Source organism: Rhyacophila brunnea, unplaced genomic scaffold (assembly GCF_057557595.1).
Source record: "Rhyacophila brunnea isolate RB1 unplaced genomic scaffold, BYU_Rbru_1.0 scaffold_23, whole genome shotgun sequence".
Taxonomy (NCBI): Eukaryota; Metazoa; Arthropoda; class Insecta; order Trichoptera; family Rhyacophilidae; genus Rhyacophila; species Rhyacophila brunnea.
This window is the reverse complement of record NW_028232893.1, coordinates 8876250-8898369: the sequence shown is the minus strand read 5'-3', so window position 1 is coordinate 8898369 and position 22120 is coordinate 8876250. Positions and strand designations below refer to the sequence as shown.

The 22120-nt window shown below is 35.4% G+C and overlaps 1 protein-coding gene across 1 annotated transcript; it reads left to right on the top strand.

The window, feature by feature from the left end:
- The first annotated feature begins 1498 nt into the window (after nt 1–1498).
- On the top strand, nt 1499–21763 carry LOC147069435 (gustatory receptor for sugar taste 43a-like). The gene is made up of 8 exons (XM_085950801.1): nt 1499–1657; nt 5544–5691; nt 6887–7045; nt 8798–8914; nt 9202–9384; nt 18466–18572; nt 19484–19645; nt 21683–21763. Exons 1-8 carry the CDS (start codon nt 1514–1516, stop codon nt 21761–21763), a joined length of 1101 nt encoding a protein of 366 aa, XP_085806927.1. The 5' UTR covers nt 1499–1513.
- Nucleotides 21764–22120: the final 357 nt, after the last annotated feature.

The following is a 22120-nucleotide window of genomic DNA, read 5'->3' as shown; positions in this document are numbered from 1 at the left end:
GTAAACATTAACAAACCTTTTGTAAACAAGTTTGTAAACACAAATAAATATTTGTAAACATACTGTGAACATAAATAAACGTTATAAACAACAATAAAATAAATTTTATTCTTTTATAAACCCGATACTATGTGACCGAAGAATAAATTATAATTTTTCTTACAAAAAAAAATATTTTGTGAAATAAAAATATTCAAAGAATATCTGCGTATACATTCTCCGAGTTAGGTGTGACTTTTTGGGAATTTGTGAAAGATTTCACAGAGACCCTATAGTGAACAAATAAATAGTTTACTGATACTTTAATGAGATTTAATTACGGGAACAATGATAGTTAACTTTATTGTGTGACCGTGAACTCAAGTACCTGAATAAATTCGGCACCACACCAGCTGAGAGTTTTATTCGGGAATTCAAAAGTTGTGATACTACAAAGGAGATCCACCTCTCCTAGTTCATCACTAGTCTCCTCAGTGACGGCCCGGTAGCATTATTGAGCTAGCCGTGAGCCGGGTCATGTCACTACCCTAGTTACAAGACCATCAGCGGGTCTATTCCATACACAAGCCTGCTTTTGGTCCGCTACGGCAGCTAAATAGGGTAGGAATGTATCGAATTATTAACACTTATTATAACAATTACAGTAAGTTAACCGTCTGAACTGTCAAAACTGTCTCTCAAAAAAAATCTCGGTCTAAAATTTATCACAGCTAAGAGAGGTGCTGTTAAAACATAGTACTTATTGTAACAATCATAACTAAATTATTGTAATTGTTACAATACGTGTTAATAATTCGATACTTTCCTACCCTGTTTAGCTGCCGTAGCGGACCGAAAGTAGCCTTGTGTATAGAATAAACCCGCAGAAGTCCGTTCCAGTCTAATCCCTGAAGGGGAGTCAATATTATAGTGGACGTTAACACGTCATAGTATTTAATATTATCTGAATAACCCCATTTTATTACAACGTTTTTATTAGGTCGTATTCTTATTTGTCCGGTGGTTGTTTGTCCGGTACAAATCTTGCAATCGATTTTTAACTAACATCCCGACTAGCTAGACATTTGAAACTTCTAGAATATATCGAATAGAATATAACACGATGCCAATACATTTTTAAAAATACTTTTAGCCATTTTTAAGTAGAATTAAATTCATTTTCAGTTAATTCTGTTTTGTATGAAAAGTTATTTCGGAAGAAATCCGTAATTCAATCCACTATTATTGGTTGCTAGAGTCCTAACAACTAAATTATTAATATATACGTGCGTTACTATGGAAATCAATATGAGTGTCAAAATGACATTTCAGTATTATTTCTATCAAATACAACTTTTTTTGATCGTTTAAGCTAGTCAAGTCAAGTTTATATGATTCAATAGAAAATTTAAAAACGTTGTAAATAAAAAGTTCTTTTTATCTTGTAATTATTCCTTATTTATCTTAATCGTTTTCTTCCGCAGTGGCTTTCTGTCTGTTTGGTCTTATCAGCGAACTGGGAACAGAACCCAAGATGTCAGTCAGGATGCGAAGTGTGACGGCGCGGGTTGTTGGCTCATGTGATGTCCTCGCAGTCGCTGCAACGTCTGTTGTGGGAGTATATGGTGCACCGGCCAGAACTAGGAGAGCGCTGCGTGTTCTAAGGTTGCTGTCATCCGTACGTATTTATTAACCAGATGCTAGATGGTAGACCTATTATAGCCGTCAATTATTGTTTCGTGGTCTTTGAGAATGCTTGGATAATTATTATCAATCACTAATTAATCAGGTTTCAATTCCAACTACCAACGTATCTAGTAAAAATATCAATGTATTTCTTTCCTAGAATCAAATTTGGAACAAGCAATAATTACACAAGATTTTAAGAATTTAACATTCTATAATATATTGAATATACACAATTTGAAAACATCCCATGCATATACACACTAGAAAAAAATCATTTTGTAGAGAAAAAAAATGCGAAATCCGACGGGACTTGTACCTGTATCTGCTGGATTCGCGCCAGTATGTGTTTCCAGTTAAGTTTTGGACATCTTAGTTAATTACGACGATTTTAACTAGTAGTTGTTACATGAAATGCTTATCGTATTTTTTTTACAAAGTGATTTTTTCTAGTGTGTATATTATGTAAGTTCAAGTACCTTCAAGTACCTGGGGTACACATCACGGGAGATGGCATTTTGCAGAAAGAGCTCGCTATCCGAATGGGAATGGCTGGAGCAACATTCAACTCGATGCAGAATGTCTGGGACTCGATTGTACTCGATCAAAACCAAATGCCGCCTATTCGACGCTTGCATTCTGACGGTGCTGCTTTACGGTAGCGAATCATGGCACCTTACAAAGGCTCAGAGAAACCGTATACTGAGTTTCGAAAACAGATGTTTGCAACGAATACTGGGTGTACGGTGGTACGACTTTAGGAGAAACGAGGAGATAAGATAACGCACTAAGCAGCCTCTCATCACGCTGAAAGTGAAGAGGCGACATTGGACCTGGCTCGGCCACGTGCTGCAGATGCCAGAAGAGAACTTCAGCCTGGTTTGCCTGTTCTTCACGCCGACCGGATTCCGGTGTCCTGGAAGGCCGCTAAATACAATCTACAGAGTGTATACGGCGGAGCTATGGGCTGCTGGTTTGACCTGGAACGAAGCAAGAAGACTGGCGAGCGACAGGGATTCTTGGAGGCACCGCGTGGTGTCCATATGATCCACTTAAGGGGTGGATATGGCAAAAGAAGAAAGAAGTATATTATGCATGAGATGTTTTCAAATAATGTATATTCAATATATAGAATGTTACATTCTCAAATTTAATCTTGTGTCTTATTCGTTGAATAAAAAAATAATATTTAGTTTATTAAAATAATTTTATTACTTAAAAAATGATACTAGTAGATATATAATATGTAATATTATTGGTTTATTTTTGTATTTTACATAGGTATCTGTTTGTATTGTTATGTGTGTTGGTAACGGAAATCCTTACCAACGGCCCCCCATCCTTCGCGTGGTCCAGCGTAAGGTGTATGTCGACAATAAGACTCGGTGGATGGTAATCTGTCCATGTCACACGTGTCATTGTTATATTTTTGAACTGAAACATGGACCCTAAGCAAAAGAGAGATCCATAAACTTAGAGTAGCACAACGTGGTACGGAGAGGTGCATGCTGGGCATATCGCGAAAGGACAAAAAGAGGAATGAGTGGATAAGGAAGCAGACACGGGTTTGCGATGTGACAGAGTTCATTAAAAGCCTCAAATGGAGATGGGCTAGACACAAAGCTCGAAAAAGAGACAATCGTTGGACAAATTTAGTCATCCAGTGGTATCCAAGAGGTACAAAACGTCAGCGAGGTAGACCTATAGGCCGCTGGATCGATGAAATGATAAAGTTCTGAGGAAGTACGTGGCAACGCGACGCACGGGACTGAGAGAAGTGGAATCAACTTGGAGAGGCCTTCATCTAGCAGTGGATAGATTCAGGCTGCTTATAATGATAATGATGACGCAGATACCGATATTCTAAGCATTTCTTCATACTCCTTTCCTCAAAACTGCAAATTTTTGACTTGTTATACATATAAAAATGGGTGTATAAAATAATAGCTTGAGCTGTTTCGAGGCCCCCGTTTAAATCTCATGACGAATCTATTGCGTTATGTGCGCCAAAGAAAAGCGCCCCTGTATGAACGTCTAAATCTGTACCTACAATAAATATTGCCACGTGTGTAATATATAAATTTAAATTATCTAAAGTCAAGTGCTTACGGATTATAATAACATCGCGATTGTATTATTTAGGAATATCTCTCAGCGAACTTTAACCGCTGGCTGGCAACTTTCCAGAAATAAGTTCAGTGGAGTGCATTATTTATCATTGGGTGTTACATTATGGTATAAATAGAGTTTTAAATGATATGGTTTCTGTCTGGAAATAGCTATACCGTTTTGGTGCGATTGGTGCATTACTAAGTTGTCGGTCCTGATTAGGGATTCCGAACTATTTTCGATACTTACGAATCCCGGGATCGGTAAACATAATACCGAAACTATCGGGATTGATTTTTTTAACAATTTTTATGGAAAACAAAATAAAAACGAAAATATAACAGAAAAAATACTTTTAATAACAAATACCTAAGTACCTACATACATTAGGCATAAACTGAGTATGAATGAAGTTTGATTTACTACCCATGTGTAAGTTGCCAATTCATTTTATTTTTCACATAAATTAATAAAAATGAGAAAGATTGGAGAAAACAATGCTTCGCACTTTTAACAAAGTAATTCCACCATGATCTCATACGTTTTACGGCAGTTTCATATTTGGCTGACTAATTAGATTTATGAAGCGGAAAGGCCGTACGCCATGATCTGCTTTACTATTTTAAATCTCGCTAATCCATTCATTAAGACTTTACTATCAGAAACAGCAATCTCATATAATATGTGAATACTAAACAAAATATTGATTTATGAAATTTTATTAATGAAAATCGTTTAGATTTGTAAATAGTTTAATTAACATAAATTAAAAATTATACATAATTATATACGATGCAGGTGACATCCGTAAAGTGAATTTGAGAAATAGAATAAATAAATCAAGAAACATTTAGTTAGACGTTTTAGCCAATTACACCTAAGCTCTCTTCTTTTTATAGAAAGTAAACCATTGCGCACTACCAGAAATGCTATTCTGGAGATTATTTCGGGCATATTATTAAGAATAATGTTTTAATTACTTAAATCTTTAATGTTTTTCAACACAATATGTTATTTTTTATTTAAATTGAAATTGTATTTTATTTGTTATCTTTTCATAAATAAATCAAACTGTTTTACTTCCACACTATTTTTTTTATATTACAATATTCTTTACTCCATTAATCCTATTTACCTATTTACAAGATTGAACGTACACAATATTACAATAAATGTCTTAAATAGTATAAATTAAACTTTTTTTTTGACCGATTTTTGTCAATGTTATTGGATTTTTCTATAATCTAAGGTTATTGGTATATATAAAAATTTTATATTAAGTATGGAAAAAAATGCCAATCCCGGGATTGTCAAATTGCAATCCCGAAATCCCGGGATCGAAATTTTGGCTCGGGATTGGATTACCTAGTCCTGATGAGGCGAAGATTCATCGTTCATATTGATTAGTTCATTTGAGTCACGGAGATAAAATTTCGTCTCACCCACAGAACAGAATTTGATAATTAATAGAATTCCGATAGGTTGCATCAATACGTTACATTTTGATGCAGGGTTTTGAATGTATGAATGTCCTACGAAAATGAAACACGCATTATGCACGTGCAATAGTGAGTGTAATACACCAATATGAAATGAGCGTCAATTCATAAACCGAGAGCAGTTGTCAGTATTCGACGTATGACGTATTTTTGACACGTGTTTAAGTTTATCCCGAATTATTCCTTACTTGAGGTCGGTTACCTGCTACTCCTCCCCGTAAGGTATTTCAGTTCTTATTATTTCTGAATTCTTTGTATCTTACTTTTTAGGTTGACAGTAGCCTCGGCCTAGAGCTAATCTACACTAAGGAGCGGAATTCCTGTCTCATCATCACAACGATCTTACTTCTGTGGACCTGTCTCTTGATAGATGACTTCACCATGTACGCCCATCAAGCAAAACTCATCAACACACACTGTGAGCATTAATCGTATTTACCTCGATTCATCTTCCTTGTCTATACTGTACATTTTTACACTGTGGCTAAGGATTTTTTTTGTTATTATCCAAAGCCTAATTAAAATGGCAATTCCAGTTTGTCCTTAAAATTGGCCAAATCATGCTAATTACACTTAAAATTAAGAATAAACTTTTCGTAATGTCATCATAATTAGTGGTTCTGAGTCCTAGCCTGCTCCCAGAACTTCCTCCATCTCTCCATATCCTGCGCCAGTGTCCTCCAGCTATCTCTACCGTCCACTCTAGTGTCCTTGTTAACTCCGTCTAACCACTGTCACGTTGCAAATATACCTTATCAAAAAATATGTATAATAGAGATGAGCGATTCAATAAGGACACAAGATCGATTTTCTCTTTTACACCAACTGCAACGCTGCGGCAGATGATAAGGGCTTTAGACTCCTTTGACTCCGTATTTTTTTTACCTTCACTGTACAGATATACGAATATCTTTGATAAACAGTTAAACTTGATGGTTGCCGCTCGGACGGCATCCAACTTTATATTCAGTATGATAAGTAGCTTCATTTGGAATTTTAATATAATCAGTGAATACAAAAGAATGTACAGATGACTATCCATAATGATTTTATAAACTTTCTGTCACTGTGAACATAGGTCATGAGTCTTTATTCTTATAAAATACAAAATTTGTTTGTTTTAATTGGATTAATATGTGTTTTATATTTTAATAAATAATTGTAAACTATTTAAACTACATAGTTTTCTTTGCATCTGCAGTATTTCAGCACGTACATATTTAGATTACATTTGGCGCCCTAATTACTAATATCGTAGGGTGTGCTGCCAAAAGTCGGTAAGTCTGTAATTTAGGTATTTGAAGTTAACAACAGATTATGTGTCTATATAGGAATAATATGTATGCTATCCTGCTGTTTACGTCTATTCAAAATATTATCTATGGATACAATATCGCAAGTCATGTACGTACGCACACGTAGAAACTGTTTAAATTAATTGAAATTAGCATGAATAATGAATAACAATTCAAAATACTAATACATTAGAGTTGGCACTCCCCATCATTAAATTTATAGAGATAGTGATCATTCAAAATATTCTGCGGAATGACGAAACAATTCGAACCTTTACATTACACTTTACAAATTTGTTTCATTTATTTATTTTACAGATAGATTACTTCAAAACTACATAGCATTTTATTTGCTCTATTACGTGGTGGTGATGCTTGAAGTCCAGTTTGCTTTCACCGCCCATGCCATCTACCTACGTCTCAAAAGACTAAACGATGTTTTGGCCGCCACTGGACGAGACCTGTCTTTGACACCTGGTGGGTAAATTAATCAACTATCACAATTAAGTTTAGGTACAAAGCTTACAGAAGACGGTACAAGCGTCAATTTTCTGAACGGTACGACCACTCAACCAAAATACAATGTTACCTAAAGCCTTGTATTCACTAGGGGACAAAAAAATTCTAAACATGACGCGCAACATAGAGTCTACGTGACGCTGCAACATTGCCAACCGTCCCCATCGTTGCATACAACATATTGCGCTGTTCTACGTGACTTGTGACATGTTGCATGCTGTCACTTCGCAAGCGAGCGCATAGGCCGCGCGTCAGATACGAGTGTGCAACATGTCGCTCAATATGAGTCACTCGAATATCTACTCTTATTAATTTTTATAGTTAGTAGTTCCGCATCCACCATCTTTTATTTCTCTCACATTTAGATAAACTACTCGTTAGAATAACTATGTACGCAGCACTGACCAACACAACCTCATCGGGCGATATTTCTGCGACAACTGGTGTGAGTCCTGGTGTGTCCTGGTGTGTTGCCATATTTTGAAAGTGGAATTATAGTACAGAGCCTCCAAAATTATGTAAATATTTCACCGCGGGCCGCAGGTTCCCAATTTTTCATAATCGGCTCGTTTTTTTAGGAAATTTTTCATAGTCAGCTCATTTTTTTAGGAAAAGAAAATTTTTAGGTGAGGCAGATTTCCAAATTTTCGAATACGACTCGGTTGCGAAATGGCAAATGCGAAATTATAGTACTTTTATATTAAATTATAGTATAATATTCAAAATTATAGTATTTTGGGCGTACTATACCTATTTTATATCGTACATAGTACGCGGACCAAAATTATAGTACAAATACTATAATTATAGTACGGTTGGCAACACTGTGGTGTGTGCAAGCAAAATGTTCCGCGACATGTTGCTCCACTTGCCACCTAGTGAATACATGGCTTAATACTGCAGAGCACGCCAGGCATAGATTGGTGATGCGGGTAACCCATTTTATCACCACTTGAGGTTCGAGCAGATTTTTTTAAAACATTTATTTTTAATATTGTTCTATCGATCTGAAATCTTCACTAATACGTTTGTCGTAGCCATTTATCATTTTAATAATATAAATGTAAAAATATATATTGTCGATCTACTTTTCGAGATATTTAAAGGAAAATATTTTCACAGAATTACTTTTCTGATGCAGACATTTTGGTACTGTTCGGTTAAAGCGGATACAGCGGAAAACACATTTTGAAAATAGCCGATAAACTGGATTATTTGTTAGGTTAACCTAACCAAACCTAACCTAACCTAACCTAATCTAACCTAACCCAACCTAACCTAACCTAAACTAACCCAAACTAACAAATAATCCAGTATATCGGGTATTTTTAAAATGTGTTTTCCATATAACCGAACAGTACCGACATTTCCACTACGCTTAGGGTGCAGATACTCGGCACTACAATTTTCAGCAAATTGCATTTAAGTTAATTAAGGAATCTTAATATGAGGAGAGGACTCTCATGATGGCTTAACGGTAATGTATCGCTTTGAAATGTGGTGGGCTTCAAATTCGAATCCCAGGTCTGGAAAATTATTTCATTTTCAATGTATGTTTTGACCTAATAGGTTGAGCAAGTGACTGACATCCATTTCCCATGGGGTCTTCTTAGGATCGAACATGCGATGTAATCGTCTCGTAATATAATTATTTAGAATTAATTTGTTTATATATTTGTTAATTTTAAGTAATTATTACGAATTCAGCAGCTGAAAAGTCTTCAAAAATGAAGAAACTTACTCCAGTGTTCAGCATCCACATAAAACAGGGCGAAACTGGACCGGGGAATTTGGGGGCTTTGGTTGATGCACTGGGCCTAGTTACAGGTAATATTTAATGAACTTATATCTTCAAAATTCTAATACAATTTATTTCTACAAAGGGTTCATGGTTATAATATAATCTAAAACTATCACTAAAGCATGTTATATTAATTACATAATGAAAAATTTAATAGTAATTTGATGTACGAGTATTAACAATAATTAATCGTAATATTGTACATTCCCTGGGATCATTTTGGGATGGATCTCAACAGATTAATGTTTATAGTTGTATTACCACAACAATAAAATACAAATTGTTTATTGTATGTACATATTTCCTTGATCAGACGAATCCAAAATGTTGTCCGAGGAACCCTCCGAAAGGATACGCCGACTATCAGACCTACACGGAACGCTCTGTGCTGCTGCGAGAGAGGTGGATACCAGCTTTGGTCTCCCTGTCCTCATTATATTAATCAGCACCCTCCTGCATTTGATTGTCACACCATACTTTCTTATATTGGAGATGGGTAAGTGGACAGACAGTAAGGGAATGGTACGACTGGCCTCCGGACAATTGGACGCCGCACTATCGTAGACACGTGTAGACGAGGTATTTTAATCAGTTTCTATCTACCACTTAGTAGTTTGAATTAATTTTACTCTTGACATAATGTATTCTTTATCGCGGATTGAGAATTACCATGCCTAAGGCATTATATAAAATAAAAAAACTCTTTTTTCGTTGGAACTTAAACATATTCACGATTAAATCATTGTTTACGTCTGCATATTTACATTCTCACCAAATATTAAATCATAATATAATCATTGAAATATAAATAATAATATTGAATATTTTTTTTAAAGTACCTATAAGTACCTAACGTCTATTTATTTTCGAATTCCGTGGCGTCCAGTTGTCCGGTGCCAAATCGTCCTAGACCCGACAGTAATTATCAATATAACATGTTGAATCTAGATTTTTTTTTAAATTTGTTTACTTCATAATATATTCGAGAGATTGGTCATGGATTTCTACAGCCGACTTGTCCTCGTGTGCAAATCATTAGATCTTATTTGAACTGGTTTTTAATTTCTGTATATGCATACGTCATTCCATAACAGATTCCCAGTGTCAAGAAAATTGTAGCTAAACATATTGTAATAATGAGAAGTTACTTCGAATTGCAGGTTCATTTGAAGATAACTTTACACTTCTAATTTAACATGCCATTATAACTACACTCGATTGTATGTGCAGATTTAACCAAACTAAGTGGAATTCGAATATAATTTGACGTTTCATGTCACAAAATAGATGTTTGAGTATAAAATTTAGCTACAAATGCCATATCGACTGCTTTATCTGTAAGCCAACTGAATTTTTGACCAAAAATGAGTTTTTATGGCATTTTGTTATAAAGCATGTTTTCTATGGTCACAAGAAAATTTTCTCCTAAACCTATAAATAAATGCGTTATCGTTCACACAAAACAGCCAACTGCAGGTGCCAAATTTCCAATACCGTAAATGGAACAACTCCGTTCTTTATATAAATTTTCTTTATATATATATATATATAAATGGGAAGCTAATATAGTGTATTAATTATTCATAGTGTAGCTTATTTGTAAAAAAAATAATTTTCAAGTGTATTTTTGATAAATTATTATGTTTTTTCTCCTTCGCACAATTTGCCCAAATGGAGTTAGCCGGTTTGCAGATTAGGCAGTCGATGTGGAAAAATATTCCCTCATTAATATGTAGGCAGCCAAAAACAATACATTGATCATTGTTTTTAAGATGAATAATCACGTAAAGCACCGAGAAAGACATACGTGGGTTAGGTAAAGAAAGTAGATCAGCTTCAAACCAGATAGCGAGCCGCCATTTTGGTTTTTGGGCTGCCAATAGAAGAAGAAAATTATGTACTTGTTACCAATACAATCATACAGACCAAGGCCTGAACAAAAACGATGCATGAGTGCGAGTGAGAAAGTATTCGGCACCCTTATAATCTCTGCGACACGCGCTAGAGTAAGATCAAAGGTCTACATATTTTTAAGTTGGTTTCCAAAAATATCGCCGGCAAATAGTGCTGAATCGCTTCACGTAGGGTGTTGTTTGTGTTGCTAAATTTGATATTTTTTGTGTTAAACATAAAGTCAGTGGTAAATATTTTTAGTTAATTAAGTAGGAAAGGTGGTTCTGCATGTTGTATTAAAATATGGTAGCCGTACTGATAAGCAAGAAGATGGTATTACGTTTCATAGGTGAGTTGATACATGTTCGTGTCAATTTATTTGTATATTATTATTTATTTTAATATCAGTGACCTAGTGTTTCTTTAAAATAACTTAAATTATGGATATATTTACCTAATTGGTTGCATTTTGACCGCTTAAAAATACTATATAACGTAAAAAAACAGAAAATTATATTTTAATTCTGAGCGTCTAGTGCGAGCACTTTGGGCGAGCACTAGAGAAATGGTCTATGGTCTCGAACATTTATAGGCGAATGCGTTCGCTCGCCCACAAACCAAACGCACGGCACGTAGCTTCATTTAGCAATGCAACGGGTGGCGTCTATATGTATCTATAGTCTATGATACAGACCTACAAAAGAATGGATGGGGGAGCCACTCTCGAAAACTACCCAATCAAGACTCGCAACTGGACAGAATCTGACATTCGAATGACGTTTTCAAAATGGCGTCCATAAGGTAGTTCCATTTTTGACCGTTCTTCAGGTAAGTTTTTAGGACTGTACGTTGTTTATCTTAACAAAGCAAGATACTTCAAACCAGACCACGAGTAACCATTTTGTTTTTGGGGCTGCCAATAGAAGAAGAAAATAATGAACGTGTTACCAATACAATCACACGTATAATCGTTTAATTCTAAAATCGAACTGCTTTCATAATTCTTAATTCAAAACGCGTTTAAGACTTCTTCTATCTAGATTCTAAATTATTTGATTTCATCGTTATTTGGAGTAGTGACAGAGAGAGTAATAGCCAAAATCATCGCCGACGTTCAATAACGAATTTTAAGGGCGTAGAATGATGAAGAAAGGGAGAATAGCTATTGTAATAATATTAAAAAAATAAATGGAGAACAAATTCATAAATACAGAATAATTATTCAGGAAATAAGTATTTTTCATTAATCATAATTAATCATTACAAGTTTTAATACGTCAAAAGTAAAATAATCATTTGATTTACGTCAAACAGTTATCTGACGTTACAATAAATTGCGTGGGAATTTATTTACGTCAGAAAACTTTATTCAAGAAACTGTCAAATTAAAATATTTCCCAAATTATATAATCTGACAGCATAAAAAAATACCACAATAATATTTATTTTTCGAAGGCTGTCACATTGTCTAAAATATGTTTTTATTTCTTATTCAAAAAGAACGAAGCTTTTTAGTTAAAGTACAGATATGACCAACCTCTTGGCCTTCATTTAAATTTTAAAACAATTGGGGTGTTGAATATTGAACAAGTATGACCAGGTTAGAATCCTGTGTCTGGCAAGTACATAATACATAATACTGTTTTTCAATTTGTGTATGAGCCTAATAGGTTGAGCAAGTGGCTGACATCCCGTCGCTTTAGGATTTGTTTCCCGAATAGACCAAATGTCAATTTTTCAGGAGACGAAAAACAAATTTCATTGTCGTATATTGAAATATCAGTAGATGTATCAATCATTCTTTCTACACTGTATGATTGCAACATTATCTAAGAATAGATTCCAATAATAATATACTGGTATAAATCAGTAAATGCACAGAAAATGCGTTTTATTTACAAGTACTCGTTGTGGATATTCGGGAAATTTTTAGCGCTCTCTCAGAATAATGGATATTCGGGACAAAACAAGGACGTTCGGGACTTAAGACCGTAGCGTATTGCTGCACGGCCCACGGATTACTGAGTGGTCAAAAAGTACGCACCTCAAATGTTATATTTATTTACTCGATAATTGTTAATGATTACTTTTACTATTTAAATACCTAATGATCGTAATAACCCAAGTTCATAGGTAATAATATCATGCGGCATTCGCTTTTTTCGGTTTTTTTCGTAATAAGTAATAAAATAGTTTTTAATAATCGTTTTTTATTATTCAACGAATAATTCACAAGATTTAAGAATGTACCATTCTAATTATTGAACATACATAATTTTGAAAATCACTTCTGAGAAAATATATTATAACCAATAGAAAAAATCTTTTTGAAAAAAGTAAGACACCCGGCAGGAGTCGTCCCTGCATCTCCTGGGTTTACGACCCTGTCCACGAATTATCCACTATGCTACGAGGTGACATACTTATGACGACAAACTTTAACTATTGGCCTTTTAATACCTGCTCATCAGTATTCTTCAAAATCAAGCGACTATCGGCGATCGGTTTTTGTTTATTAAATAAAAATAGGTATCTACTACTTCAATTACTAACCGACGTCACGGATTTCTCCAATATTTTATGATGGTACTTAGTCGTACTTGCTAACAATTTTATATTAATACTTTTTCAAAAAAAAAAAAAAAAAAACTATGTATATAATATATCTGTATATTATTATATCTATATATTTCTATAATTAACAATTAAACTTATTACAAACAATTAATTACCATTGGCTGCTAATATTAGGTAGATACCAATATCCTAAGTATATAATATTCACCAAATAAATAATTACTAACATACATATTAAATTAAATTAACTATCAGCGCATTCAAAAATAAATAATAGCATCGCCTTTATTTTCATAGAAATACCTAGATCAAAAGTAAAATAAAGACAAACAATGTTTGATTAAAAATAATTTGAAATAATAATTATTTTTTACGTCATAGTAGTTGCCGGGTCATACTGTAGAATTCATGTAACCGTTGGAATTTTGTGTCATTTCTCAAAACAAAATGCAGTTATTTAGGTTAAAATACTCACTTCCATAACTTTACTGTAAGTTCAGGGCAAACTGGTGATGTATCAGCTATGAATGATCTCTTCAAATTTGATGAATTCACTATTAAAACAATAGTAACTTTAAAAACAATATCAATAAGACGAAATTTGAAAGAGCACTCCGGACGGCCGAAAAAATATGAAAGTGGGCGTGATTGTTTTAGAGCTAGACAGCGTGAATGTGGGAGCGAGATGCACGGCGTCAGCGCGGTTTGATTGGCTAAAAGTCATATTCGGGAAATAAAAACTCAGCCAGAGATTTATTTCGACCGAAATTAACTTGGATATTCAGGTACGAATAGTTGGACATTCGGGAGAACAACACGGAGTAATTGTAACTTAACATGGCGTATTCGGGTTTTTCAAAAAAATATCTCTGTTCCTAGATAAAAATATATTGTTTTTATAAATGATTTCGGTAGAGTTCGATAAAAGAAATTGAACTGCATTAAAATGTCGATTTCGACAAAATGGATATTCGGGAAACAAATCCTATAGCGACGATCCCGTTTCTCGTAAACACAAAAATCTGTTAATACAAACCTCTACTACGTGGAGCCCCATATTATCTTATTAGGATCGGACATGGACAAAAGCAAGTACACGAGTAACCAATAGACTATATTGACTTAAAGAGGTCTCGCACATCAGAACTCGCCGCATGCGTCTTACGACGAATTCGTCGATGTGACGTCAACGTAAACCAAGAAACAAACGTTATCAAATGGAGCTTTGCAGATTGGCCAATGCAACTGCGACGCTCGACGATCCGTAGATGCAACATGTCGCATTTTGGATCGCTTGCATGTTGGATCTAAAAGAAGTCGACTCCGCGCAAGCACACAGCTGCACAAACGGCCATTTCTCTCCAGACTGTCGCCGCGTTTGGAGCAGCACGATGCGGCGAATGTCGATATTGCTAGGCAGATGTGCGAGGTTTTATCAAGGAACACGGCCTGCCCGTTCTCGGAAGCTTTGATTTATGGCGGTTAGGCACACGAGACGAGATGTGATGTGCGAGCCGGCTATCATCGACTAAGGCTTCCCCTAGGACCTACCAGTCTTCTCGGTCCCTAATTCTTCCTTGCCGCATATATCCACCGAACTTTACGAGTCAGTCTATTCAGCGGATTTTAAGGCATCCCTGCGGCCATTTAGTACCCCTTGGGTACCACTATATGGAGGAACTTGTCCAGTGGTTGTCCATTCGCTGAGTGACATGTTCAGTCCATTGCAATGTCATCTGATTAGCGACCTCTATCATATCGCGTACTCTTGTCTGCCTCCATGTCCATTGGTTTATTTTGTGATCTTTTCGCGCTATGTCCAGCATGCACCTTTCCATGCCAAGATAAATATTCAATTGCAACTCTACATAATTGTTTTCAACTCTACATAATATGTGATGGCTTGTTTTAAAATGTTACTTTATCTATTTCACGAAAAAATGTATAGGTACAGGTCCCTGATAACTATCAACTGCCATTGGTAATGTCAATGGTTACATGTAAGTTATACGTAAAACATTTCACCGTGTCACAGTTCACTGTGAGCTTTCTTATCGGAAAGATATGACATTATACTATACGGTATCCAATTTTATAAGATTCAAAATGAACATTAATTTAATTTTCATAGCTGATTTTGGCAAAATTCATGAATTCAAGAATGAAAACCTAACCTAACCTAACCTAAGCAATACTCCACTATATTGGCTATTTTCAAAATTAGTTTTCTGCTGCTTTCCTGTAAAGTATAAACCGACAAGAACCGTGTTTTATTTAGACATGAATTTTATGTCAATACTATACGACACAAAGAGGTTGAACGGTATTTAATATACGGCTATATATTTCCGATACAACATTTCACGGTGAAGTGTGATACGGTGAACTGCATATTATGTACAAGTTTCTGAACACGAATGTCAATTGGTGGGGCAATAACTGCGTTTAACCAAATCGCTTCGGATATTGATAAATTCCACTCGCGTGAGTAGTTTAGGTGGACAAAGTTTTAAAAAATCTAAATAAGGGCTACTAGCTCATTTGGTGTATGTAATTCCAAGGTCCTTTTTATTTCAATTTCATAAATCTGTCTATGGAAGATTTTTTTTCAATCTTTTTGGTATTTTCGATAATAAAGCATGATCCCTAGTAAGCTGATTGTCCATCACTGATTTGCAATATGACAGCAGGAGACGGCAATGAAAATTCCTACCGCGGCTGAAAAAAACATGTTATTTTTTTGTCCTCCTGTGTTTATTTCTTTTTGATAGCCATCTTTGTTTGAATGGCGGACACGAAAACCATAATGTCGCCTTCTTTGCACGTCCACCGATAAACAGATCGTTAATGAAGCCATTTTATATTCAGTCAGTTAGTTGAATCATTTTTTATTAAGGCTATACCTCAGCTGATGCAAGATCGTGAATAGGCGATGCGCGGATTATGCAAATGACGCGAGCCGAACGAAATATAATTTGTCATAAAAATTCAAAATGCGTTCTTTTAATGTTATGTTTATTATAATATTCGTAATAATAATGGTATATTCATTGACATGTTTTCTTTTTCAAGTACATGCGGAACGTTTTTTAGTCATCTTTACACGATTTAAGAATATATTCCTCCGACGCCATCACAAAACAAAGTGACGTGCTCACAGGTCGACTATCACTCTCCGACTGGCAACGCGGCTGAAATTACGTCCCACATACTGTTGAAAATAAAATTATTTGCCGTTTCACTTATGTACGCTCTTAAACATTTTTTAACAAAGCATTAAACTGATGAAGGAATAAACTCGGGTTTCGCGCTCATGCACATGCGACCACTATGCTAAAGGCGCCATATTTAATTGCGACAAATTTTAACTAATGGCTAGCGCTTCCCAAATTGAGTTACTATTGGCGATCGGCTTTTGTATTTTAAATCAAAGTACGTATTACATTAATTACTAACCGACGTCACGGATCACTCCAAAAATTTTTTGTTGTAACTTACTTGAACTTGCTAATAATTTTTGTTTAACGAGAGATGCAGGTTGGATTCCGGCGGGGTGTCTTACTTTTTTAAAAAAGATTTTTCTATTGGTTATAATATATTTTCTCAGAAGTGTTTTCATAAATTATGTATGCTCAATAATTACAATGTTACATTCTTAAATCTTGTGAATTATTCATTGAATAAAAAAATAATTAAAAATACATTGTTGTTGGGAGAGTAGTGGCTCAAGTTACTCTCCATTTGTTTGACGCTTTAAAATCAGTTTGCGATAAATGACTGTCATTAAATCGCATTATTATCGGTACAACGAAGTGCAGTGGGTAGTTGAATAGTGTTTAATCATCCATTTTTATTTTTCTAACGATTTTTCTACTTCCACCCGTTTCAAGTACCTATTTTATTTGCAAATTGTTTATTTTACAATATTACTAAGTACCCACACTTATGTTGACTGTATTTTTTGCAATAAAAATTACCAGTGGCGAGGGGTGGAGGTAAGCTGTTAAGAGCGTACATAAGTGAAACGGCAAATAATTTTCAACTGTATGTGGAACGAAATTACGGCCGCGTTGCCATTCGGAGAGCGATAGTGGAGGTGTCTGCACGTCGATTCGTTTTATCATGGCGTCGGATGAAAATATTCTTAAATCGTGTAAAGATGACTAAAAAACTTTACGTATGTACTTAAAAAGAAAACATGTCAATGAATATAATATTATTATTACGAATATAATAATAAACATAACATAAAAAGGACGCATGTCGAACTTTTATGACAAATAATATTTCGTTCGGCTTGCGTCATTTGCACCCGCAATAATGCACACTAAACTTTGCCAGTCACACTTATTGAACTAAAAATATAATTCGAAGATGGTGCTGATTAGTTTATTTTAAATTCAATTAAACACTGCCTGAACCAAACCATAATAGTTTTTTTTTGAATTATTAATAACCATGTCCTTGATTTTTCGTACAATGTGGTTAGTAATTTTGGACATGCACAAACACCCAGGCTTTAAGAAAAGCACATTAATATTGTGTCCTCATCGGGAATCAAACCCAGAACTCTCGGGCGGAAGGCCAGCGCCTTACCCACTGCATCACGAGAGCCGCCTAACCACCATAATAGTTCAGGTGTGCTATGTGTGATATGACAAAACTAGTGCACACTTTTCAGTCATACTAGCATTAAAATAACATGCTAATTATATCGAATGGCCAATTAATTAGTGTACAACTGGTGTATCGTCTGCGTGGACTACACTACCTAGAAACACTACCTAGCCAAACCTAAAAAATATTCTTATATCTACAAAATATTGTTTGACTATTATCTATTATGGCTTGGATTAGGCAGTTTAATCGTATTAAATAACAAACACTATCTACACATTGTAGTTTTAGTTCAACGAAATCAAATACGTTTGACTGACAAAGTTTAGTGTGCACTATTTATGTATGATCTTAACAGCCTACATCCACTTTTCGCCACTTCTACTACCATCGACTTATTTAGTTTCAAAAATAATTGTTTAAATATATTATCAAAGCTAAGCGTCGGCGGGAAAAGTGACTGATTACTGACAATACATATTTCTTCCAGGAGGTGCACATCGTCCTCATCAGCTGGTTTTACAAGCCTTGTGGTGCTTGGCGCATGCTTTCAGGCTTCTGGTCTTGGTCGAGCCTTGTCATCTAACTAAATCAGAGGTAGGCTAGTAAACCAATCACTAATCATCAACTAACTTGTCAGTGATTTCGCCATTTTGCAGCACCCAGTTTCCTGTTGAGTTTGTTGCTATATGGAGTATCAACCTTTAAGGCGCCTTGTCCAGATGGCGCGATTTGACTAGCGCGTTCTCCAGGTACAATTGAACTAATTGAGCCGTTCACATGCACTCTCGGGGTGTTATCTCTCGTGCGACAAGCACAAGCGATCGTGAGACTCTCGACAACGCGACGTTTATAGCCGTTTATAGCCAGGCGAGAGTATTTATGGCTATTCCAAATAAATTACGTTACCTAACTTGTATATTGCCGAGAATACATCTTGCCAGTTATCGCAAAATATAAAATCTCAAATAAACCGTGTGCCACAACTGAGTTGTTGATCTTTATTCTGGCACTTGCGCTTGTTTTTTATGCCCATTCAAAAATTTATTACGTCACCTAGCTTGTTTACTGCCAAATGAAACTCGTTATATGGCCGAAGCACACTTTTGGTACTTTGAAATTTGGTATTTTGATACGCGCTAAATCGACAAGGTCTAAAGCCGTCTATCGCTACTCTTGGCAAACTCACACGATGTCTGTTTCCAGATGAGGACATGGTTAACAACCATTCATTATCACAAAAGTATGTTAAGGTAATTTCGACTTTCGGCGAGAATCCACATTTACATATAAATGAACGAGACACTCGTATGTGCCCGTCTGAACGCGCCTATTCAGTTATGTGTAAATGCGGAATCTCGCCACGCCGGTGGCGCCACACAGGTATCCCGTGTGAAACTGGCCTAAGCAATGCCCACAATGACTTGCGGTTAGTTTCATTGAAAATCAGACAATTCCAACTAAACGTTTTTTATCTTTTACCAATGATGTAGAATTTTTTTAATCAGGCGGCGAAAACCGGTGACATAGTAGGTGAAATGCTGGGCCATGGAGCGGCTGGCAGTGCTGTCCTTCGGAGACTGGAGCTTTTCTCTCGTCAGCTTCTGCATCGGTCGCCAGATTTCACAGCGCTTGGAGTTTGCAGCTTGGATAGACCACTTATTGCCAGTGTAATTTATACATTTATTATACCTAGATAATCTTATATTATTATCAATACGATCCAGCAGAAAAAATGAATACCTCTGACATAATAATATGTCACAGAACTATAAGTATATTCCTAACTGTAATGATTCAAGAAAAAATCATACATAAACACATGCTAGGAAGAAAAAGAAGAAGATAATGAAAGAACTAGTTATCTATTTCAAGTAGCAGGGTTTGAGATAAGTCCAAGATGATCACATACGAGGATGAGTGACAACTATCCCCAGTAAGCTCCTTCACTTGTTCGCTTCTTTTTCCTTTGAAGCTTCCCAAAACTGCTAGTTTCTTCAGGCTATCTGGTCCGTACCGAATAATACGCCCAAAAAAAAAACTGCTGAATGAAACTCTGGCATATAGTCGGGAGCCGTTCCTTTATCTGTAGTATCTACATGATTCACTGGTACATCATGCGATCTGTCCAAGGAATACAAAGAATTCGACACCAATACCACATTTCGAAGACATCAATTATTGCCTTCCACACCCTTGGCCTCGCGGTCTGTGACTTGACACAGTACAAAAACATAGAAAACATTAATATTTGCACAAGAATTATAGCGCCTGTACACGTGCATGGATTTAATTGCACCAATAGTGTGTATTCTAAACTATCGCGATAATACCTGTTTACGCGTAAACATACTGAATGTCTCTCCAATCTCATTCTTCAAGCGAAAACGAGACGCTATCTTGTATTCATATGGTGATAAGACTGATATTTGACAGATTCGGACAAGTTCGTAGATATTCGGTAGATGTCAAAATATCCTGTGCGGTTTAGTTCGTATTTCTTTTGGCAGGTTCGCCACTATCGTTACACTGCGCATGTATACGGCCATGCAAGTACCAATTATTGCGTGAAAATTCAGAAGTTTCTAAATATTTTTGATAGATATATGCAATCTTGCAAATTGCACGATAATACGTATTTACACGTGCATTTTCTAGACATTAGACAGCAGTAAATCCATGCACGTGAAAGCGGGGTATTATTTTAGTTGCAATTGAAATTCCTCGATTCTTCGATATAGTGGTAAGATGTGTCATCATATTTTGCGCAATCTGTCTACGCTTTTTTATTAATTCTGCTTCTTATCCGCCTTTTCCACTAACAGCCAACACCAGATATACGGACCGTTCACTGTTTCTAGAACTTGGAGTGTAGGTACTTAGTGATGGTTACCCTATTAATGTATGTGGAAGACAAGCTTAAAACGTTATCATGAGAATATATTATTAGGTACAAAATCTCAGTAGAGTTGAAACCGCATTACTTTGCACTCCGGTTTTAGGATGAAAATGATGTCATATTTATTCTAAAAATATATTTTTGAAGTTATACTTATTTTGGAGCATTTGGAAATTGAGAGCAGCGCGCGCACACCGTTACGAAAGTGCGACAGTATGAAGTTAGCTGCGAATTAGTCAGCTGTATTCAAACGCAAGTTTGATAGTAGAATTGTTCCGTTGCCTAGGCAACGAATTTATTATTGTCGGCCATTTGCAATTTCTTACGTAAACAAACTATTAAACGTCAGAGTTACATTAAGTTGTTACTTAAACAACGAGAAATAATTAAATAATTTAGTTATATAAGTTAAAGTGTATATAAATAAACATACGGCACTCCAATAAGCGGTCCTTTTTCTTGAGTGTGTAATTTAACAAGATAATTAAGAGCTAGTCGAAGAATTTAGGTTATTACAAGTTTTGTTTTTGTTTTGTTACGCTAAAGAAGTATAACTTCTAACGCGCGTACATAAGTACACACACCGATTTTTTTTTACATATTATCTACATATTTATTTATTTATTACTATAGGTATATATTATATATTATGTAATACAAATATCACTTAATTTTATGCGAGGTAATCAGGCAAAAAGGCGTATCAGTGTAGTAAAAAGTATAAAAAAGTGCAAAGTTATAAACCGTATACCCTACCTGTTATATCTGTTTCGTCATGCATTCTAATAAAATATCTTCATCATTTTAGGTGACTGCTGCTGTGACGACGTATTTGGTCATATTGATTCAGTTCCAGAAGCAGGACGATTTGGACAAAGAAAAATCTTAGTTAACAATTTTCTGCTTCTATCGTCTCCGTGTAGTGCGCCTAATCTTGGGATATATTCTGTTATACACCACATTATAAAAATACTTCGTATTATTACGTAAATAGTCTGTTTCAACTGGAATATTATGAGGAATACTTTTATATATCGAAGATGAAGGACATGATACGTCTTATGATGAAGTGTAGTGTAGGTATATGAGTGTTATTTTAAGACCAGTAAAGGATTCGCAGCCTTTGGACTCGGCAGGTGTGTACCAGGTACCATTTAAGCTGTCGCGGATGCACGAAAATGTATATAGGCCAAACTTCTCGAATGATAAAGAAATTTGTGAGTGAACTCGAGGGGGTATACTGACT